At 37.1% G+C, this 16414-nt stretch overlaps 3 protein-coding genes across 4 annotated transcripts; all 3 read right to left on the bottom strand.

Annotated features, from left to right (window-relative positions):
* Window positions 1–2771: 2771 nt before the first annotated feature.
* On the bottom strand, window positions 2772–8051 carry LOC121960833 (B-type lectin plumieribetin-like). Of its 2 annotated transcripts, XM_042510705.2 has the most exons (4): window positions 7925–8051; window positions 3599–3625; window positions 3270–3363; window positions 2772–3131 (listed from the first exon to the last, which is right to left on the bottom strand). In XM_042510705.2, exons 3-4 carry the CDS (start codon window positions 3357–3359, stop codon window positions 2871–2873), a joined length of 351 nt encoding a protein of 116 aa, XP_042366639.1. In that variant the 5' UTR covers window positions 3360–3363; window positions 3599–3625; window positions 7925–8051; the 3' UTR covers window positions 2772–2870. The 2 variants fall into 2 exon arrangements, with proteins under 2 accessions (XP_042366639.1, XP_087928209.1); XM_088072083.1 differs by lacking the exon at window positions 7925–8051 and having other exon boundaries at window positions 3599–3740.
* Window positions 8052–9107: 1056 nt separating this feature from the next.
* LOC121960900 (B-type lectin plumieribetin-like) lies at window positions 9108–9996 on the bottom strand. The gene is made up of 3 exons (XM_042510790.2): window positions 9933–9996; window positions 9574–9667; window positions 9108–9448 (listed from the first exon to the last, which is right to left on the bottom strand). The coding sequence occupies exons 2-3, from the start codon at window positions 9661–9663 to the stop codon at window positions 9188–9190; spliced, it is 351 nt and encodes a 116-aa protein (XP_042366724.1). The 5' UTR covers window positions 9664–9667; window positions 9933–9996; the 3' UTR covers window positions 9108–9187.
* A 2455-nt stretch (window positions 9997–12451) lies between these two features.
* LOC148186062 (uncharacterized) lies at window positions 12452–16246 on the bottom strand. Its single transcript, XM_088072082.1, has 4 exons — window positions 15874–16246; window positions 13260–13370; window positions 13082–13183; window positions 12452–12846 (listed from the first exon to the last, which is right to left on the bottom strand). The coding sequence occupies exons 1-4, from the start codon at window positions 16063–16065 to the stop codon at window positions 12757–12759; spliced, it is 495 nt and encodes a 164-aa protein (XP_087928208.1). The 5' UTR covers window positions 16066–16246; the 3' UTR covers window positions 12452–12756.
* Window positions 16247–16414: the final 168 nt, after the last annotated feature.

Genomic DNA, 16414 nt, shown 5'->3' with positions numbered 1-16414 from the left:
ATAATGTTGCAGAAATAAGTTTATTTATTTATGTTTACTTAATAACTTTTGATGGTTTGTTTGATAAGGGATAGGGGCATACAAAAACAGGCAAAACCTCAAAGAGACACAAAATTAACTCAGAGTTTCAATTGACTACAAAAAGACACAAAACAGCCACATCATGATAAAAAGACAAAACTGGCCCAAAAAAACCCACAACACAACTAGTCATAAAATGACCTCAGACATAAAATAACTACAAATACAGGCAAAACTGAAATAAACAAACAAACATGAAATTACCCCTAAATGGACTGGGAGACAACAACCTCAGAGACAAAAAAATACTTCAGTAACATACAAAATTACCTCATAACACACCAAATTACCTCAAAGAGACACAAAATGACTTCAGTAAGACACCACATTACCTCAAAATACCCAAATGACTACAAAAAAAACCCACTAATCAACCACTAAGAGATACAAAACGACAAAAAAGACACAAAATTACCACTGTGGTATATTATATTGCTTCTTTCCAACAACTGCTTTAGGCATTTCAATTTCCTACTTCACATTTGTTTCCGAGAGGAGAATATCTAGGGGTTTTTTTTTTAATTTTGGGGTGAACTGTCCCTTTAAGTAAGACAGTTTGAATACTCTTGAAATCAAAAGGTCACTTATGTAACATTGGGGTGAATAGTACACAGAGGAATATTGTTCTTAATGAAGACTGTGAATTTCTCGTGTTTATTTAACCTTAGCAATCACAAAAACAGAAATCATGGCTAATTCTGCGTGTAAAACAACACACACCCTCCCAGGTACATCCTGATGCTTCACCTACCTGTGTATGTGCCTGTACTGCTGCCCAGGCCTTTCAAAATAAACTTAAATCTACATAAAATATCTAGAAAAACTCAAACCACAAAAAGTTCCTACATGGTTCATGATTGTGTGAGGATGTTGGAGAAAAGCACACAGAAAAGCTAAAAAAATTAGCCAATGATATCAGTGCATTCATAAAGTAGGTACACTGCAGAGGCTCGTAAAATATCTTCACTGAAAATATTCAGTGTATAATATGCTCTTCCAGAGAAATGTAAATATGCTGCAGATACAGTCAATTATATAATTATAACTGCACATTTGATAAGCAAACAACTTCACCTTATTGTTCTTTACATGTTCATAACCCAGTAAGTACAAAGAGAAGATAAACACATTTTTACATTTTAAACAGTTCACTTAACTCCTCAGTAAGGGTGGGTATTGAGTATCTAATGGTACTGCTACTCTTACTGATACTGCTTATTGAGCCGGTACTTTAATGGTACTCTAATCGGTTCTTTTTCAGGGTGTTTAAGAGAAAAAAAAGAACAATGTTTTGAACTTGTTGTAAATTAGATACTGAGTTGTTAGATAAAATATGTAAAAGACAAAATTATGTAACCTAAATAAACAAGAAATATGTTTTCTTAAAAATCTACAATACCAATAGCAGAAGTGCAAATGTCAGAGCTCATCGATACTCCTGTCTTTAATAATTCGGCACCAGGGCCTGTTTAATATCGGGTTTCAGTACCCATCCCTACTCCTCAGAGAGGGGTCAGCAACAACAAGGACTTCCTAAAAGACACATACAGAAACTTTAATAAATTAGATGTTTGTTTTGGTGATAACTCCCTCTGAGCTGTTTGTTAGTGGTACTGGCTCCTACTTTTGATATAAATATGTTATATATGGTGAAGGGAGGGTCATGTATTTCAGGGAGGCTCAAGAAAAAAAAGGTAGCTCTGGCGAGGGTCACGATAAAGAAAAAACAAAGTCACAGGCCGGACATGCCCCCGCCTCTGATAAATAAAGAAGAGTCACTAAGTACAAAGATCAAAAGATAAAATACATACATATTTAAACGTTGTGAAAAATAGTATTTGTTGATTCCAGGTTACATCGCAGACAAGTTTACTGTAATTAATGCTGACATCCAAAATGACTTTGACTCTTGTCATTTGCACATATAGCCAAAGCATATCTCAGTTTTGAGAAGTTCACATTATTGCACTGCATAAATAAAATAATTAAAAACTATAAATCAAAAATAAGAACAAGGTGCAGGGGAGAGCTTTGGTCTGTAACAAGTCCATTCCCAACGCATTTAATCACCATGAATTCCAGTTAAGCAATGGACTAAACATATTTTCATGGTTAGCTACATCCCTGATATTTAAAGGCAGAGGATAACAAGACATGACACGAGACAGTCTAACACACCAACTCTCTGCGCGGTTTTCATTCACGTTTGCTTGATTTTGCTTCAAACCTTTGTTTTTCTTTCTTTGATTTTAACACCCGGCCATTGTTGTGTTGGCTCTTTGGCTGTTTCACTGCGTCCTCCTGTCATGCAGAATGAGGCAGATTGTCAGAGAGTGAAGGCTCTTGTGTTTAGCCGTCACTGTGCCCTTATCCTGTGGGATTTTTTTAAGGTCATATCTTAAATAATAAATTAAACTTTAAAAAAATATATAATATATAACCCCCCCTATATTTTTCTACTATTATTTCACTATAATACCACTCATGTTTCAACACAGTTTCAATGTTTTAACCATTTAAGTTACCAAAAATGTGGCTACAATCACAGTGTTATCTATCCAATACCTATTTATTTATTTTATATTCTACCTATTTAAACATTTTCTGTTTTAAGTTAAAGAGTTGGACATTCACAAGGAGCTGAGATGCAAAACTTTAGATCACTACTAACAGAAGAAAAAACTCATTAATGCTTTAAAAAAAACTTTTATTTGATCCCAGATTGCACAGCAGGCATGGTTATGGGTAACTTAAGCTGAAGTCCAAACAGGACTTTCACATACATGTAATCACTTCATGCCATTGGATTTAGCAGAGCTCCAAATTTCTACACATTCTCTGTTCAACACCAGTTTGCCGTCGTTGGTCAGGTGAAGACGGCACATGTTGCAGTCAGATTTGGCGGAGTTGGTGTGCCACTTGGGTTCGTCACAGTTGTTGTACATGACCAGGTTGCAGTCAGCCTGCATGCAAAGGCGCATAACATCTGCTCCTTTAGTGTCTGATGCCCACACAGACTTCCAGCCATAGATGACAAAGTTACCATCCTCCTGCAGGCACAAAAAAGGCATTTTATTGATATCTGAATGTGCATGTCCAAACACTTGCTCTCTTACTTTTGCATTTACTCTCATGCAGATCTGTTCGCATATATCATGCTTTCTGATAAAGGGTCTTGAGTTACTCACCTGGAAAACAGCCTTCCACTCCCCGTTGTTAGACATCAGGTAGTCTCCCTTACGGAGCTCATCATTTTTAGACAAGAAGTTCCTGCTCATGATTCTGCAAAAAAAAAAAAAAAGAAAATTTGTTTTATCTATTTAAACACTGAAAAATGCACTAGTGTTTAGTGAATTGGTTTGCCAATATAAATAGTAATAATTTATCCTTTTACATTAATTTTTACACACAATATGTCTTAAAAACCTTTAACTTCAATGACATCATCATGCATTATGCTACTCTTGCACAGAAATATATGAATTCAACTATCAGCATTAAAGTTAAAAATACTTACAGAGTTGAATATTCCGCCTCTGTCAGACTGCAAGCAGATGAAGAGATGTGGAGTGCAAGATGTGAAATTCACAGCATTTTATATGCAAAAGTTGGGGGTGGGGAGAGACGGAGGGACAAAGGGAGTGTCATACTCCTCTTTTCTAATCATGACTAAATGTTCCTGCGTGAATCCCCCTGTAACCATGCACGGTCTGGTTTCTTATAACATGTGCATGACCTTTAATGGGTGACACATTTGAGAGAGGGACTGTCACTAACAGCTGTGAAAGAGGGAGATACTGTATATGTTGAATAATGTAAGATGTTAATCAGTGATTGATTATCTACTGAAATGCACAAGAATGTGCTTCAGGAGCTTTATCTATCTGTAATATCGTAGAGTCACGTTCAGAATTTAAGAGAAGTGATGAACATGCATAAACTTGATCTGAAGCTATCATAATTACACACCTATAAGTTCACACCCCCTTGTTATTCTACATTACCGCCCAACGCAGAGCCTGGTTTCTGACTCTTAAAAATTTAGCTAGGCTTGGGAAGTATCACGGTCTTACTGTATACTATGATATTTAGAAATCCTGATGGTATGACTTTCAATACTGTCAAAAATACAGGCATTCCTCTTTCTATTAAACCCACTGTATGTATAGCACACTACACGCCACTGGAGGTCAGTCTCTGGTCTCTACTGGTGGAACTGGGAGCTGAGCTGCTAGACATATATAAACATCATATTTTCACATCTAACTCAGTGAATTCAGGGTTTACTTCAGCCAAACCAGAGCTGGTTATTGTGCAAACTAACTATAGACTTACTGTCTTACTAACAAAATGAAAAGACCTGGAAAAAATGCTTAAAAATTACAATTATTCTGTAAAATAATTTTAGATATACATTTATGATAATCTGATATATATTCTCTGAAATATTTTTTAAAAATAATTTTCAAAATCTACTTATTTCTTGCAATTCAAAGGTTTAAATATTTGTAAAAGGGGTCTGAATGCAGGACAAGAAAATTGATGTTCCAGGTTTCAGAGGGTTAAAAAGAAACTGTGGTGCGTGGAACACCCTGTTGTGGTCCGCAGTGGCGCTGCCTTTTAATACAACGCTGTTGGATTAAATATGAAGAGGCTTTAGTGGCATGGGAAACACAGGTTTTCATTGCCAACGCAAGTGTGCATAAAAACAGAACTTTATGTACAACAAGGAAAGATCCACCTGAATATGGTTCAGTTACACGTTTCAACTGATTGCACCTTTGACACATCCACCAAACAAGATGAAACGAAGCCTGATGCACACAGAAAATATTTTCTTTAACCTGGAAAATGCAGCCAAACAATGCACACCATTTTCAGATTGCATGTGTCCTAGGCAACTGCAAAGCAAATGAGTAGCAGATGTAAGTGGGAACAGATGGATGGATAGGTGGGGTAATCTGCTGTTGGGTAAAGGAGGAGGGCATCCGGTGGATGGATTGAAGATGAAGGGGCTTTGATTAAATTAAAAAGAGCAAACTCAAATATAGAGTTGAGCCGTATAAAACAGAAACCGCTGTATGCTACCTACCCAGCACCAAACAACAAACTGACTTGCAAATAACTACCTGGTGTAAATAGTGGACCATTAGCAAAAAGATACACTAGGCAGCAAAGAAGACAGTCATCAAGTTGCCAGAAATATGACTCTAAAGAATGCTAATGTTGTGGCTTTGTGTCACCTGGTGATTTATGATTAAACAGCTGGATAATTTGAGACCGTGCCCATAAAAAAAACACTGCCAATATGCATGTGAGCTTTGCAGAAAGATGTAAATCTATTGTAAATCCAGTAAAAATATGTATTACCAAGGGCTGTGTTGTTTACGAACAGATGACACTCCAATATCGCATTTCTTCCAAATGCTATGCAAGCACAGACTTCAATGTGTGAAGTCAGCTCCTCTGTGTGCACCATTGCCTGGGCCCAGCTGCAAAATATCACCATTATACTATGCAACTGGGAGAACAGCTGAGACCAGAGGCTGAACCATAAAGGCAGCTCAACAGAGCCAGGCTCTCTTTGACTGAGCTGGCCCGACAAACCCTGCAGCCTCGGTCAGAGATGACAGGTACCATAAAGCTGGTTATGACCTGTGTCTGTTGACCCAGGCTTTCTGCTTCAAGCTACATCCGCATTCTCATAAAATGACTCAAATGGCACATGGAGCTTTAAAGAGTATTAAAGAAGTATAACAGTAAAAAGCTATACTGTTGTTTCAACTGAGGCGAGAGGAACGCTGGCAGAAAATAGCTAATTGTGTGAATGCACATTAATATATCCTATTTATTGTATCACTCTGTTGTTTCAAAGGTGACGACTGCAAATCCTGCAGCTCTGAAACTTTAAACTTGATTTAGCTGATTTAAACATTATTATGAAGAACTACATTTAGGTCTGACACTGTCCCATAACGAAAGAGACATGTAAACTGCATTAGTGTTTGGAGAAATCTAAGTGAAATTAATATTACTGATTGAATATTATCTTAAACACCACCAGACTAATCAATCAGCTGCTGACTTCAGCTAATCAGAGCCAAGCATATAAACAGTCCAAAGTGGTAATGCTATGGTATGATTTGTAGGAATTAAACTGCATTTCACATGTAAGATTAAAAAACTATACCAAACTGTTCATGTTTAATGCTACCTGTGATTTTACAGAGGTTTCTTGTCCAATCACTGTGGACAGGAACACTACAAACACATCCAATATTTCACTGAGACCAACAACAACTATGTGAGCAAAATAAAACAATACTCTTGCTCATGTTTTCTGCATCAATGATAAACTCTACGTTCCCCCGCAAAAGAAAAAAAATAATGAAAAAGTGAGGAAATGCATACAGAAAGAGCTACTGTGAAGTTACCATGACAATCTAGCCAGGTTAAAAGAGAGTCACCATTGCCAGACAAAAAAACCCTGGCTTTAGACTCAACATATCTCGCTAAGGCACTAATCTCACCACGTAGTACCGTAGTCAGATTAAGAGCAAACTTTCACCTCCCTCTAACCTCAAAGAAATATCTGATGAAAATACACTCATCTTCTCCTCATCACAGTGCACAGATAAGTCTGATTCAGACAGAGTGGAGGCTAAAATGTTAAATGCAGTGTATGAAGAGTTTTGGTCTTCGGCAAGTCTACACACATCACATTTAATTATAATAATTCACATTTTGGCAGTGAATTCAGCATATTTTTAAGGTTAGCTACACCCCTGACATTTAGAGGCATTCATTTCCTCAACTACAGAGACAGAAGACTACAAAGGCAAGACATGACAAACAATCCACCTAACAAAAGACAGAGCTGTTTTCTATCTCATTTTCCATGTTTTTTGCTTTAAAATGCAAAGTCTATGAATGCAATGAAAACAGGATGGCATAAAGCAATGGATTAGGTTTTGTCAACACTGCAGATCTGCATGCATGTGTTTATTTTTAGTGATTTTGCCCCACATGTTGATGTTTTGGGCTATTGTTGATGTTTGCAGTTTGTTTTTGCTTTTGATGTGCACTTTAGTATCCGCTCCATATCCTGTGTAAAAGTAAAATTTTAATTAAAAAAAAAAAACACAAAAATGTGCAATATCTAGAAACAGAAATATTTACAAATATCTTTGTGGTACATAGCATGTTACAACAATTGTAATTAACAGGTAAGGATTTATAGCTCCTGTTTGGCGGAGTAATCCTACACTGTTAAAAGTCCCAGTGCTGCAGCTCATTGGATATCCAGCACTAATTGTTGTATTAAACGACCAATAAACTCACAGTTCACAACTCTTTTAAAAGTACAACTGATTTCCACCTTATGTAAAATACGGAAAGTTTAGTCCCACCGCGGTTCACGCGTGTAAATCGGCGTGTTTGAAGTATAGGTCGGTCTCGCGGAAGCACACATCTGTCCAACACGATTTTTCCAAGGGTTAGCTCGCTATCTTTTGCTCTCCAGCTTTGGGGGTTTAAATCACCAAACAGCCCTCCAAACCAAAATTTGACCTGTTGTATAACAGTGCAATATACATGCAAACATTTTAGGCGTACATATGTCTTAACAAGGAGCCTCTACATGTACACACACCAAAAAAAATGGCGGCGCCGTTTCACTTTACTAAGGCTAAACTTGAACATATGTAACTTCTTAATTAACTTTACACATAGAAATAAAACACAAAAACATTATTTACCGGTCTAAACCAAGCTACGGTTGATTCTGGCTGCGCATTACGCGTGAAAACAAGGAAATATCATGCTAACTGACGTTTTAACTCACCAAATATCCAGCAACGCAGGCAGAAGGCGAAGACAGAAAAAAGGGGGAAAATAACAAGTTGAATCCCTCAAACTTGAGTCTTACACTCCTTCTCTTCTCATTTTTTGGCAGCTTCTCTCTCATGCATCCTGTGACCTGTATTTTGTTGATGTTTTCCTCTCTAACCAGCTAGCGGCGCTACAGTTACACTGACGGGCTGTTACCTTTTTTTAGGAAAAAACGCGCAGGTCAGGATTTATGCTGCCTTCACGTGCTCACCGCAATATCGGGTTTACCGTATTTGCGAGTTACGAGCGCAGGAAATATGGGAGTTTCCAGGATAAACGAGTTGTCAAGTTGTGACGTTTGCGTGACGTTTCAGGGCAGCAGAAATGGTGGAAAGCGTAGAAACAATGTCAACAATTGATACTGAAAAATATATTTATTTAGTTATTTTGTCCATAGTAGCTATCATTTACTTTTAGTAGATGCACATTTCAGTATATGCACTTTAGCTGTAGCGAGCAAATGCTAAAATTAGGACATATTACACTCTTTCAGATTATTGAGGTTATCAAATCCATCATGCAGTTACCAATTTATCTTTCTTTATCAGTTTGGTGAACTTTTTTTTAATTTCGTGAACATTGCATTGATAAATAAAGCTGGCTACACAGAGGATAGTCTTGCATGGTATATATATATTTATTTGTTCATTTATTTATTTATTTTTTAACATGTGGCATAAAGACATGCTCAACTTTTAAGCAGTGTGACTGAGAGCCTGAACCTCAGACCTCCCCCAGTATGTTAGAAGGTGCTGCTGCTGAATTTAATTTAAAACAATTTGACAGATTGAATTATCCAACATAAAACTGTTTAAACACCTGCCCACGATTAAATTTTCTCTTATATTTTTATGCATCAGTAATAATACTCCTTATTCTAATAGAGGCCATCTATATAATACGCTTTCACTCATGTAATAGAGTATTTTCACATTGTTTTATTGTTACTTTTACTATGATGAAAAGATCTTCTTTCACCACTCAGGTTCACTTAGTTACCATGTTTTCACTGTTTCATCAAAACCTGTAGCTAAACACAGTGTATATATTCAATATGTTAGACTTTCACTCTGCTTTTAATATAGTTCGAGTTGTTGAAATGCAGAAACTTTAATCACAACAAAGAAAAAAACTCATTTATGGAAAAATGTCTTTTATTTGATGGTTTACTAGTAGCTCAAGCAGACTTCCAAACAAGACTTTCACCGATAATGACTCACTTCATGCCTTTGGATTTAGCAGAGCTCCAAATTTCTGCACATTCTCTGTTCAACACCAGTTTGCCGTCGTTGGTCAGGTGAAGACGACACATGTTGCAGTCAGATTTGGCGGAGTTGGTGTGCCACTTGGGTTCGTCACAGTTGTTGTACATGACCAGGTTGCAGTCAGCCTGCATGCACAGGCGCATAACATCTGCTCCTTTAGTGTCTGACTCCCACACAGGCTTCCAGCCATAGATGACAAAGTTACCATCCTCCTGCAGGCACAAAAAAAGGCCATTTATTGATATCTGAATGTGCATGTCCAAACACTTGTATTTACTTTCACACAGACATGCATCATGCATCCTGACTGAGTGCACAAATAGTCTGAGTGTCTCACCTGGAAAACAGCTTTCCACTCCCCGTTGTTGGACATCAGGTAGTCTCCTTTGCGGAGCTCATCATTTCTGGACAAGAAGTTCCTGCTCATGATTCTGCAACAGAAACAAAGTATGTGTTGTATCCATTTAAACACTAAAAATGCACCGAGAAAATGTTTCATGAGTTTGGTATTTCACTTTTTTTTTAACTAAACAGTAGTTGTATTTCACCTTATATTAGTTTTTCCAACAATAAGCATAGTATAAACTTAATTTCCTCAGCTGAGATTTTACAGCAAATTGCAACCATGCATTAAACTTCTTTTTGCACAGACATGAAAAAAAATCTATCCTCAGTGTAAAAGTATAAAATACTTACAGGTTTGAATGTCTCACCCGAGTCAGATGCAAGCAGAGGAGGAGGAGAGGAGGACAAGATGTAAAATTCACTCCATTTATATACGCTTAAGCTATGGGAGGAGAGAGATGGAGGGACAGAGGGGGGTGAGCCATACCCCTCTTTTTCTAATGAGAACTGAATGTTCCAGAACTGCTTGAATCCCCCCGAAACAACGTGGCCCTGTAACCATGCAGTGTCCAGGTTCCTATGACATAAGCATGGTCTTTGGAGGGTGACATGCTTAACAAAGGGACTGTCACTGCAAGATGTGAAAGAGGGAGACAAATGTTACATATCTTTTTTGGTAATAATGAATAGACACCAGCACTTATGTGCAAAAGAAGGCAGTCCGAGAGCTTTACTCATCTGTGATAATCATTTTCATCACTCATGAGATGTGATAAACATGACTTAAAAGTGTCATATCTAAGGGTGAGATCATGAAGGATGCAGCTTAACAAATGCAAAATTCTTTGAGGTAGTTTGCTAAATTGAAATCAGAGCTCTGCTATTTAATTATCCTTTACATTGCATCCAACCAGGCAACAGCCCTATAGGCAGAAGTGTGATTATGTAACAGTGAGCTTTTTTTTTCCTCTTCTTTTTTACAAAGGGTCTTTATTGACTGACTCCACTTCCCACGCTCTGTGCATTCAGTAAAGTACAATATGTACCATGTCACATCCAAATTCCTGTCCCGGCTGCACACTGCCGACACATGTGTTGCATTTTTATTATATATGTCCAGAAACTGAGAAACCAACCAAAGTAAAGACACGGGTCACTTTTTTAGACAGGGAGGAAAAACTCATATCTTTTACTGAAGTAAAAATTGACACAGTTTTAAAGTACTGTCACAAATAAAAGTCCTGAATTCAAAACGCGCTGCAAAATGTACTTAAAGTATCAAAAGTACCCTAAATAAGCCACCTTTAACAATAAAAGTTGTCAATATAGATATTGATGGACCTATATTACTTGGTGCTGGACTGACACTAAATTTTGCGGTATTGCCCTTTAGAGATGACAGTTTTGGTGGATTTTGTTTCTAATACCCTGACACCTATCAACCAATTGAAATCTGGAGCTGCATCACTTTTCTTGCGCTGCTTTCAGTCTTACACAAGCAGTGAACCCTTTGGACCCAGAGAGAAATCATGGGGAAAAAGTCAGTGAGCACCTTGGTAAAAAATGTTCCACAAGTTGCAAGAAATTAGCAGCTTTAGAAAAGTATTAAAATAAAAAAAGCTGGGGTAAAATATTGGAAAAAAAGAAAAGTATATCTTAATTACACATTCAAAATTATGCTGCAGAATTATACATTTGAAGCATCCTTTTAAACTTTTATTTTCTTTTTTATTTGTTTTGTTTTGTGTGTGTGATTTTTTTGTGTGCTAATTTTCAGTTGTTTTTATTTTTTTTTTCAACTTTTTACTAATTTCTTGCTAATTTTGTATCATCTCATCTTTTCATGCTTTTGAAAGAACGCACGCCAGTTTGCTCAGGCGTCAATGTGAAATATGAAAGGCATTCCCCTTTTATTTTGGCAATCTGTTGACTCACTGAGCTTTCGTGCTGCATTTCAAAGTCCAAACATTAAGAAAAATCCAAAACTGAATTATTTGTTTTGTAGATGTCTTGCCTTTCATTTTATTTTCTGTTGGCTTTGCTGAAAATAAAATCATTAATTTGCATTAATATGCGGCCTCCACACTTTAACTGATGATTCTTTTTCGGTGGTCGGTGGCTAAAAACTAACTAATTGAGGCTGCATTTTTTTTAATGTTGCATAATTTTAGTTTGTAATGTGGGAGTTTCCACCCACAAACATTGCGATTTTCTCAATAGACTGCCATGTGTAAGAGGTCAAAAATATTCTCCGTGGTTAATCATTGACATCCCCATCACCAGCCCCCTACTATGGAGTGCACGTGTATGTTTTTTCTCACCTTTAATTTTTTTCTTAAGTCCTCTGTATAAACTGTATATTAAATTGTTAAAACAGTAAATGAAGTCAAGCTTTGCGCCTTCAAATGAGTAATAGTTTGTCAAAGTTTGAAGATTCATTACAACATAACATACAAAAATTAAACAATAATCTGGCTGCTGCTTATTTAGATGCTAACAAATTGTTTTAAAGGAGCCACGTCGCCACAGCTGCCTCTATAGTGGAAAATAACTCACAGGCTCCCATTTCCTGCATCCAGCTGTCAAATACTGCACACGCAGACACTTCACATTAAAGTGGATGTTAATCATTATATTATCAAGTTGCAAAAGTAACTGCAGCCTCAACAAACTTATATTATATAATATTTTTTGAGTATTTGTGTGATTTTCAGGACTATTTTTTCATGGTTTATCATCAGTGTTTGCATGAACTGTCACATGCCTGCAAATGTTGAATGTCTGGATTTCTTTGAGGCAGATGCGAGCCTATAGAGCATCTGGATCTAAAGCAAATCAGCAAACGACAAGGATGAATGCCAACACATTCGTTTTTCTTTTCTTTTTGTTTTATTACATAAGGTTACATCTGGAATACAGTGACTCTCCGAGCACAGGAGAGAGTCATTTATCACAGCACAGAGGAGTTTAAAGTGAATCACCAGCAATATTGTAGGCAAATATAACAAACACACACTTAAAATGTCAAGATTTGATGCTTTTGTGTGTCCATATTATGAGTGAAGTCTGGATGAGAAATCCTCAGGAAATGATAGTGACGCTTTGCATGTCAAAGTTACCTCACTGTAGTAAAATAAGCATGCAATTATGTTATAGCATGTCATTTTGATATATTTTAGCCAGTAGTAGACACAGCCAGCAGCGTAGGAGCTCCACTGTTGTAAGTCATCTTTTTGCAGTGCTCCGTCCTGGTTGTCCTCATGTCCTGAAAAAGGACAAGAAACACATTAAAATGTCTGTTCAGGCATCATTTGTGTGCAGGAAGCAACATGAAGATGAAGGGTTTTGTTAGTTTAAAATTATTATTATTTTTTTTAAACTAACAAAATCCTCCTGCAGGTCACTGAAACAATTTAAAAGATTTAATAAAATAAAAAAATGACTAATCATATTTTAAAAATACTCATTTTCAGGTAGGCAGCACAGAACATGAACGTTACCTCTGTGAGTCTCGGTTTCTGGATACAGTGAACGTACGGTTTGGGGGTCGACTCTATCTCGCCTGCTGCTGTTTTGTAGCAAACTGCGCAGTCCATCAGTGGCTGTAAAGTGATTTTTAAAAAGCATAAGAATGCTGCAAAAGTGAAATAAATGTGTCTCCATTTGAAATTCACTCACCCTGTCGTTCCTGAAGGGGCATCTCTGAGGGTCTGACTCAATCGTTCCTTTGGCACACCTGGTGGGTTTCAGGTAGAAGTGATGGTAAAGGTACGTCACTCCGAATCCAGACTGCAAGAGAACAGAGGGTCATTTTAATATCAGACACAAAGCAGCAATGTCAGGTCTGGGAACCTCCTTTATTGTTAATTAATTTTGTCACGTTAATGCAAATTTATGTTTGATTGCAAACTGATTAAAGATTTCTATGCAAATATTAAACCAAACAAAGGAAAAGTAGGTGAAATGATCAAACCTCAATCTTATTTTCTGCATAATATCATATGAAACACAGAATTCAATGTAAAATAGTGAAGTGTGAAAAATAACAGTGTAAAATAACTGCAGCAAAATAAAACAGTTCAATTTAGAGAAATAAAACGCTCCTGTCATCATCATTACGGCCACTAGAGGACTTTTGTACGGTGGCTGACAGGAGCAAATGCGCTACAATGGCCCGAAAACATTTCCACGAGGACAAACAGACTGCAGCTTACGAAATGATGCCCAGTCAAAAACAAGAAAAAGAAGTGCTGCAAAAAGTCAAATACATTAACAACAAACATGCTGAAAATAAACAAACAAGAATAAGAATGCAAAGTCAAGAACACAAAAATCCTGAAAACAAATATAACAGAAAAAAGCTGCATATCAACATAGCAGAAGCTCTCCTGGCCTCTAAAAGGAGCAAATGTAACAGATGATATGTTTCTTTTTCATGTTGCCTCTTTACTTCACTTTTCTTCCCACTTAGTAAACAAACTCTCTTTCAAATGGTCTCTCCGAATAAAAATCGCGCTGTCCCACTTAGAGCTCCCCCTACAGGACTGGAGAACTTTTTATTGTGTTTGTCTTCATTTGATTGTTTATTTTTGAGTTTGCATTGTGTGTTTGCTGTAAATGTATTTGTTTGGGCTTTTTGAAGCACTTTTTTAAGTTTGCAGCTTCTCCGTTGTAGCATTTTCTGTATTTTTGTACGTGTTTGAATTGGCATCGTTTCTGAAGCTGCAGCATGGGAGGGCCCGAGGATTCGAGCTTTTGTCATGTTTTCCCTTTGTGGCCACCGTACTTTGTCACTTGAACGTATACATTTTTTGAAATAGAGTTTCCCACACATTATCCAACAGCATGCGACCAATGATTCGAGCACACGGATCAATTTACAGTCTTTGATGTAAACAGCAAAATGAATCTACAGTCTTTACAGTCTGTTTGATAACCCCTCTGGAGGCTATGAAATACTGTAATAGTTAACTTCACAATCCCCTAAAATCATCATTAATTATCCAGTAGATGTGTAATCTTTATTCTCAGTTCACTTTCTATATGTGTTTGCTGTTTTTTTGCCTTTAAGGATAAATTGAATACATAAATAAAAAACATCAGCAGTTTATTGATATATATGTGATAAAATGTACATTTTAAAGCAGTTGCCTCTCCCTGTGTTGAACAGTCGGCACAGATGCCTCACATATTTGATAGTAAATTGCTTACACAAGAAAAATTGCTCAACATTTTATGACTGAGTCATTAAATCCTTTTAATTCGAGGCGTCATAGTTCAGTGGAAAGTCATGATGCCTGGTTTTGATTCTTGACAGTTCCTGTTTTGGATAGCGACACATTTTTGTATTAAGTGCTTTATAACTGATAATTTTGTGGGAGCTGAGCAGTAAAAACATATTTGTCATATTTCAGCAGCTGAAACAACTAAATATGAAAAAAATCACACTCGTTAATGTCAGAGTACGAGGTTGGTGGATGGTGGGACTGGATATCTTTGTCTGTACATTGAGCCTAACACACTCGCACAGACACGCCTGCTCTTTTGGAAAAGCCAAAAAACAATCTGAAGATTCACACTTGACTTGAAGCAGCTGTGCAAACAAGTATGAGCCAGAATTTTCCTGGAAGCACAGCGCGCCAAAACCTGCACGCAGATCCGACAAAGTAAAAGAAACTAAAACAAGGAGGATTCAGATGCAGCACTTTTTAAGATTATATTACATGTTTTGCTGTTTAAATTTAAATTAATATTTTAATTCCTTTCTGTGGACCTTCAGGAAAACATTTATTTGAATTCTGCTGTTTTCACCAGTGTTGGAGAAGATAGTTCCTTTGCCACACTGTAAAAATACTCTGTTAAAAGTAAAGTAAGTAAAAAAACAAAGAAAAAAAAAGATCACCTAAATGTTTATTGAAATAATTGCCAAACCCAATTCAGAAAAACTGGGGAAAAAAAAACTTTTTATTTTTATTTTATTTGTTTTGCATTTCATGCAACAATCTTAACTTGTTAACTAAAGCTGTCATATAAATGTAGTTAATGAAAAAGTACAATATTTTCCTCTGAAATGTGGTGGAGTTAGTAGCAAGAAAATAAAATACTCAAGTTAAGTACAAGTACCTGAAATTTGTACTTAAATACAGTGCTTGAGTAAATGTACTTAGTTACATTAAACCACTGATTATCACTCCCTCATAAAGTTGACTGAAGCTGCATTAAATGTTCAGACACTTTAGCAGAGACGTAAATTCTTCAGGATCTGGTTATGAAATCATGACCTCTGGTTTACCTCGATGTCTGACTTCTCCAGACTTCTCAAGAAGCGAAAATGGTGGTGCACCCCGACGTGTGTGTTAAGTTGCTCCATCGCCAGATCCACTCCCTTCTTGTAATTATCAGCCAGCCCATCGTATGAGTCCTGGGCCTCGGCGGAGTACAGAACAGCTCCAGCACAAACCAGCAACAGCAACCCAGCAGCCATCTTCCCCCGAATGTGTGAGGACAGCAGCTCGGCTCAGAGGGTGAAAACTCCCTCCTCTCTGTGCGGGATCAATACACACAGAAAAAAACAAGTCCTATTATGGCTGTATGAGCAACAAGTGAAACTAAACACACTGACCATCAACAGGCCTGCTGCACTGATTGTTGGCTTTATATCTCCAAGTTCCTGTCACTCCCCCAAAGGCTGCATAGATTAAAACTTGTCTCAACAAAACACATTCTCAGTGGGGAGTTTACGCAGGAGACGCTGTCTGCCAAAAGTGGAGTTACACTCATATGCTTTAACACAATGGAGACCTGGATTAGTAATCCAAATCCTGGAAACAAGC

The sequence above is a fragment of the Plectropomus leopardus genome, chromosome 21, assembly GCF_026936395.1.
Source record: "Plectropomus leopardus strain MGB_pleo_1.0 chromosome 21, ASM2693639v1, whole genome shotgun sequence".
NCBI lineage: Eukaryota > Metazoa > Chordata > Actinopteri > Perciformes > Serranidae > Plectropomus > Plectropomus leopardus.
Note: the sequence above shows the minus strand (reverse complement) of the source record. Positions and strands in the feature narration are given on the sequence as shown.

Excerpts from the sequence above, each read along its gene's own strand:
- LOC121960833 (XM_042510705.2), bottom strand. The coding sequence starts at position 3,359 with ATGAGCAGGAACTTCTTGTCTAAAAATGATGAGCTCCGTAAGGGAGAC. Across the intron at positions 3,132-3,269 it reads AGTGGAAGGCTGTTTTCCAG|GAGGATGGTAACTTTGTCAT; the intron begins GTGAGTAACTCA and ends TTGTGCCTGCAG.
- LOC121960900 (XM_042510790.2), bottom strand. The coding sequence starts at position 9,663 with ATGAGCAGGAACTTCTTGTCCAGAAATGATGAGCTCCGCAAAGGAGAC. Across the intron at positions 9,449-9,573 it reads AGTGGAAAGCTGTTTTCCAG|GAGGATGGTAACTTTGTCAT; the intron begins GTGAGACACTCA and ends TTGTGCCTGCAG.
- LOC148186062 (XM_088072082.1), bottom strand. The coding sequence starts at position 16,065 with ATGGCTGCTGGGTTGCTGTTGCTGGTTTGTGCTGGAGCTGTTCTGTAC. Across the intron at positions 13,371-15,873 it reads TGGAGAAGTCAGACATCGAG|TCTGGATTCGGAGTGACGTA; the intron begins GTAAACCAGAGG and ends GTTCTCTTGCAG. Across the intron at positions 12,847-13,081 it reads AGAAACCGAGACTCACAGAG|GACATGAGGACAACCAGGAC; the intron begins GTAACGTTCATG and ends GTCCTTTTTCAG.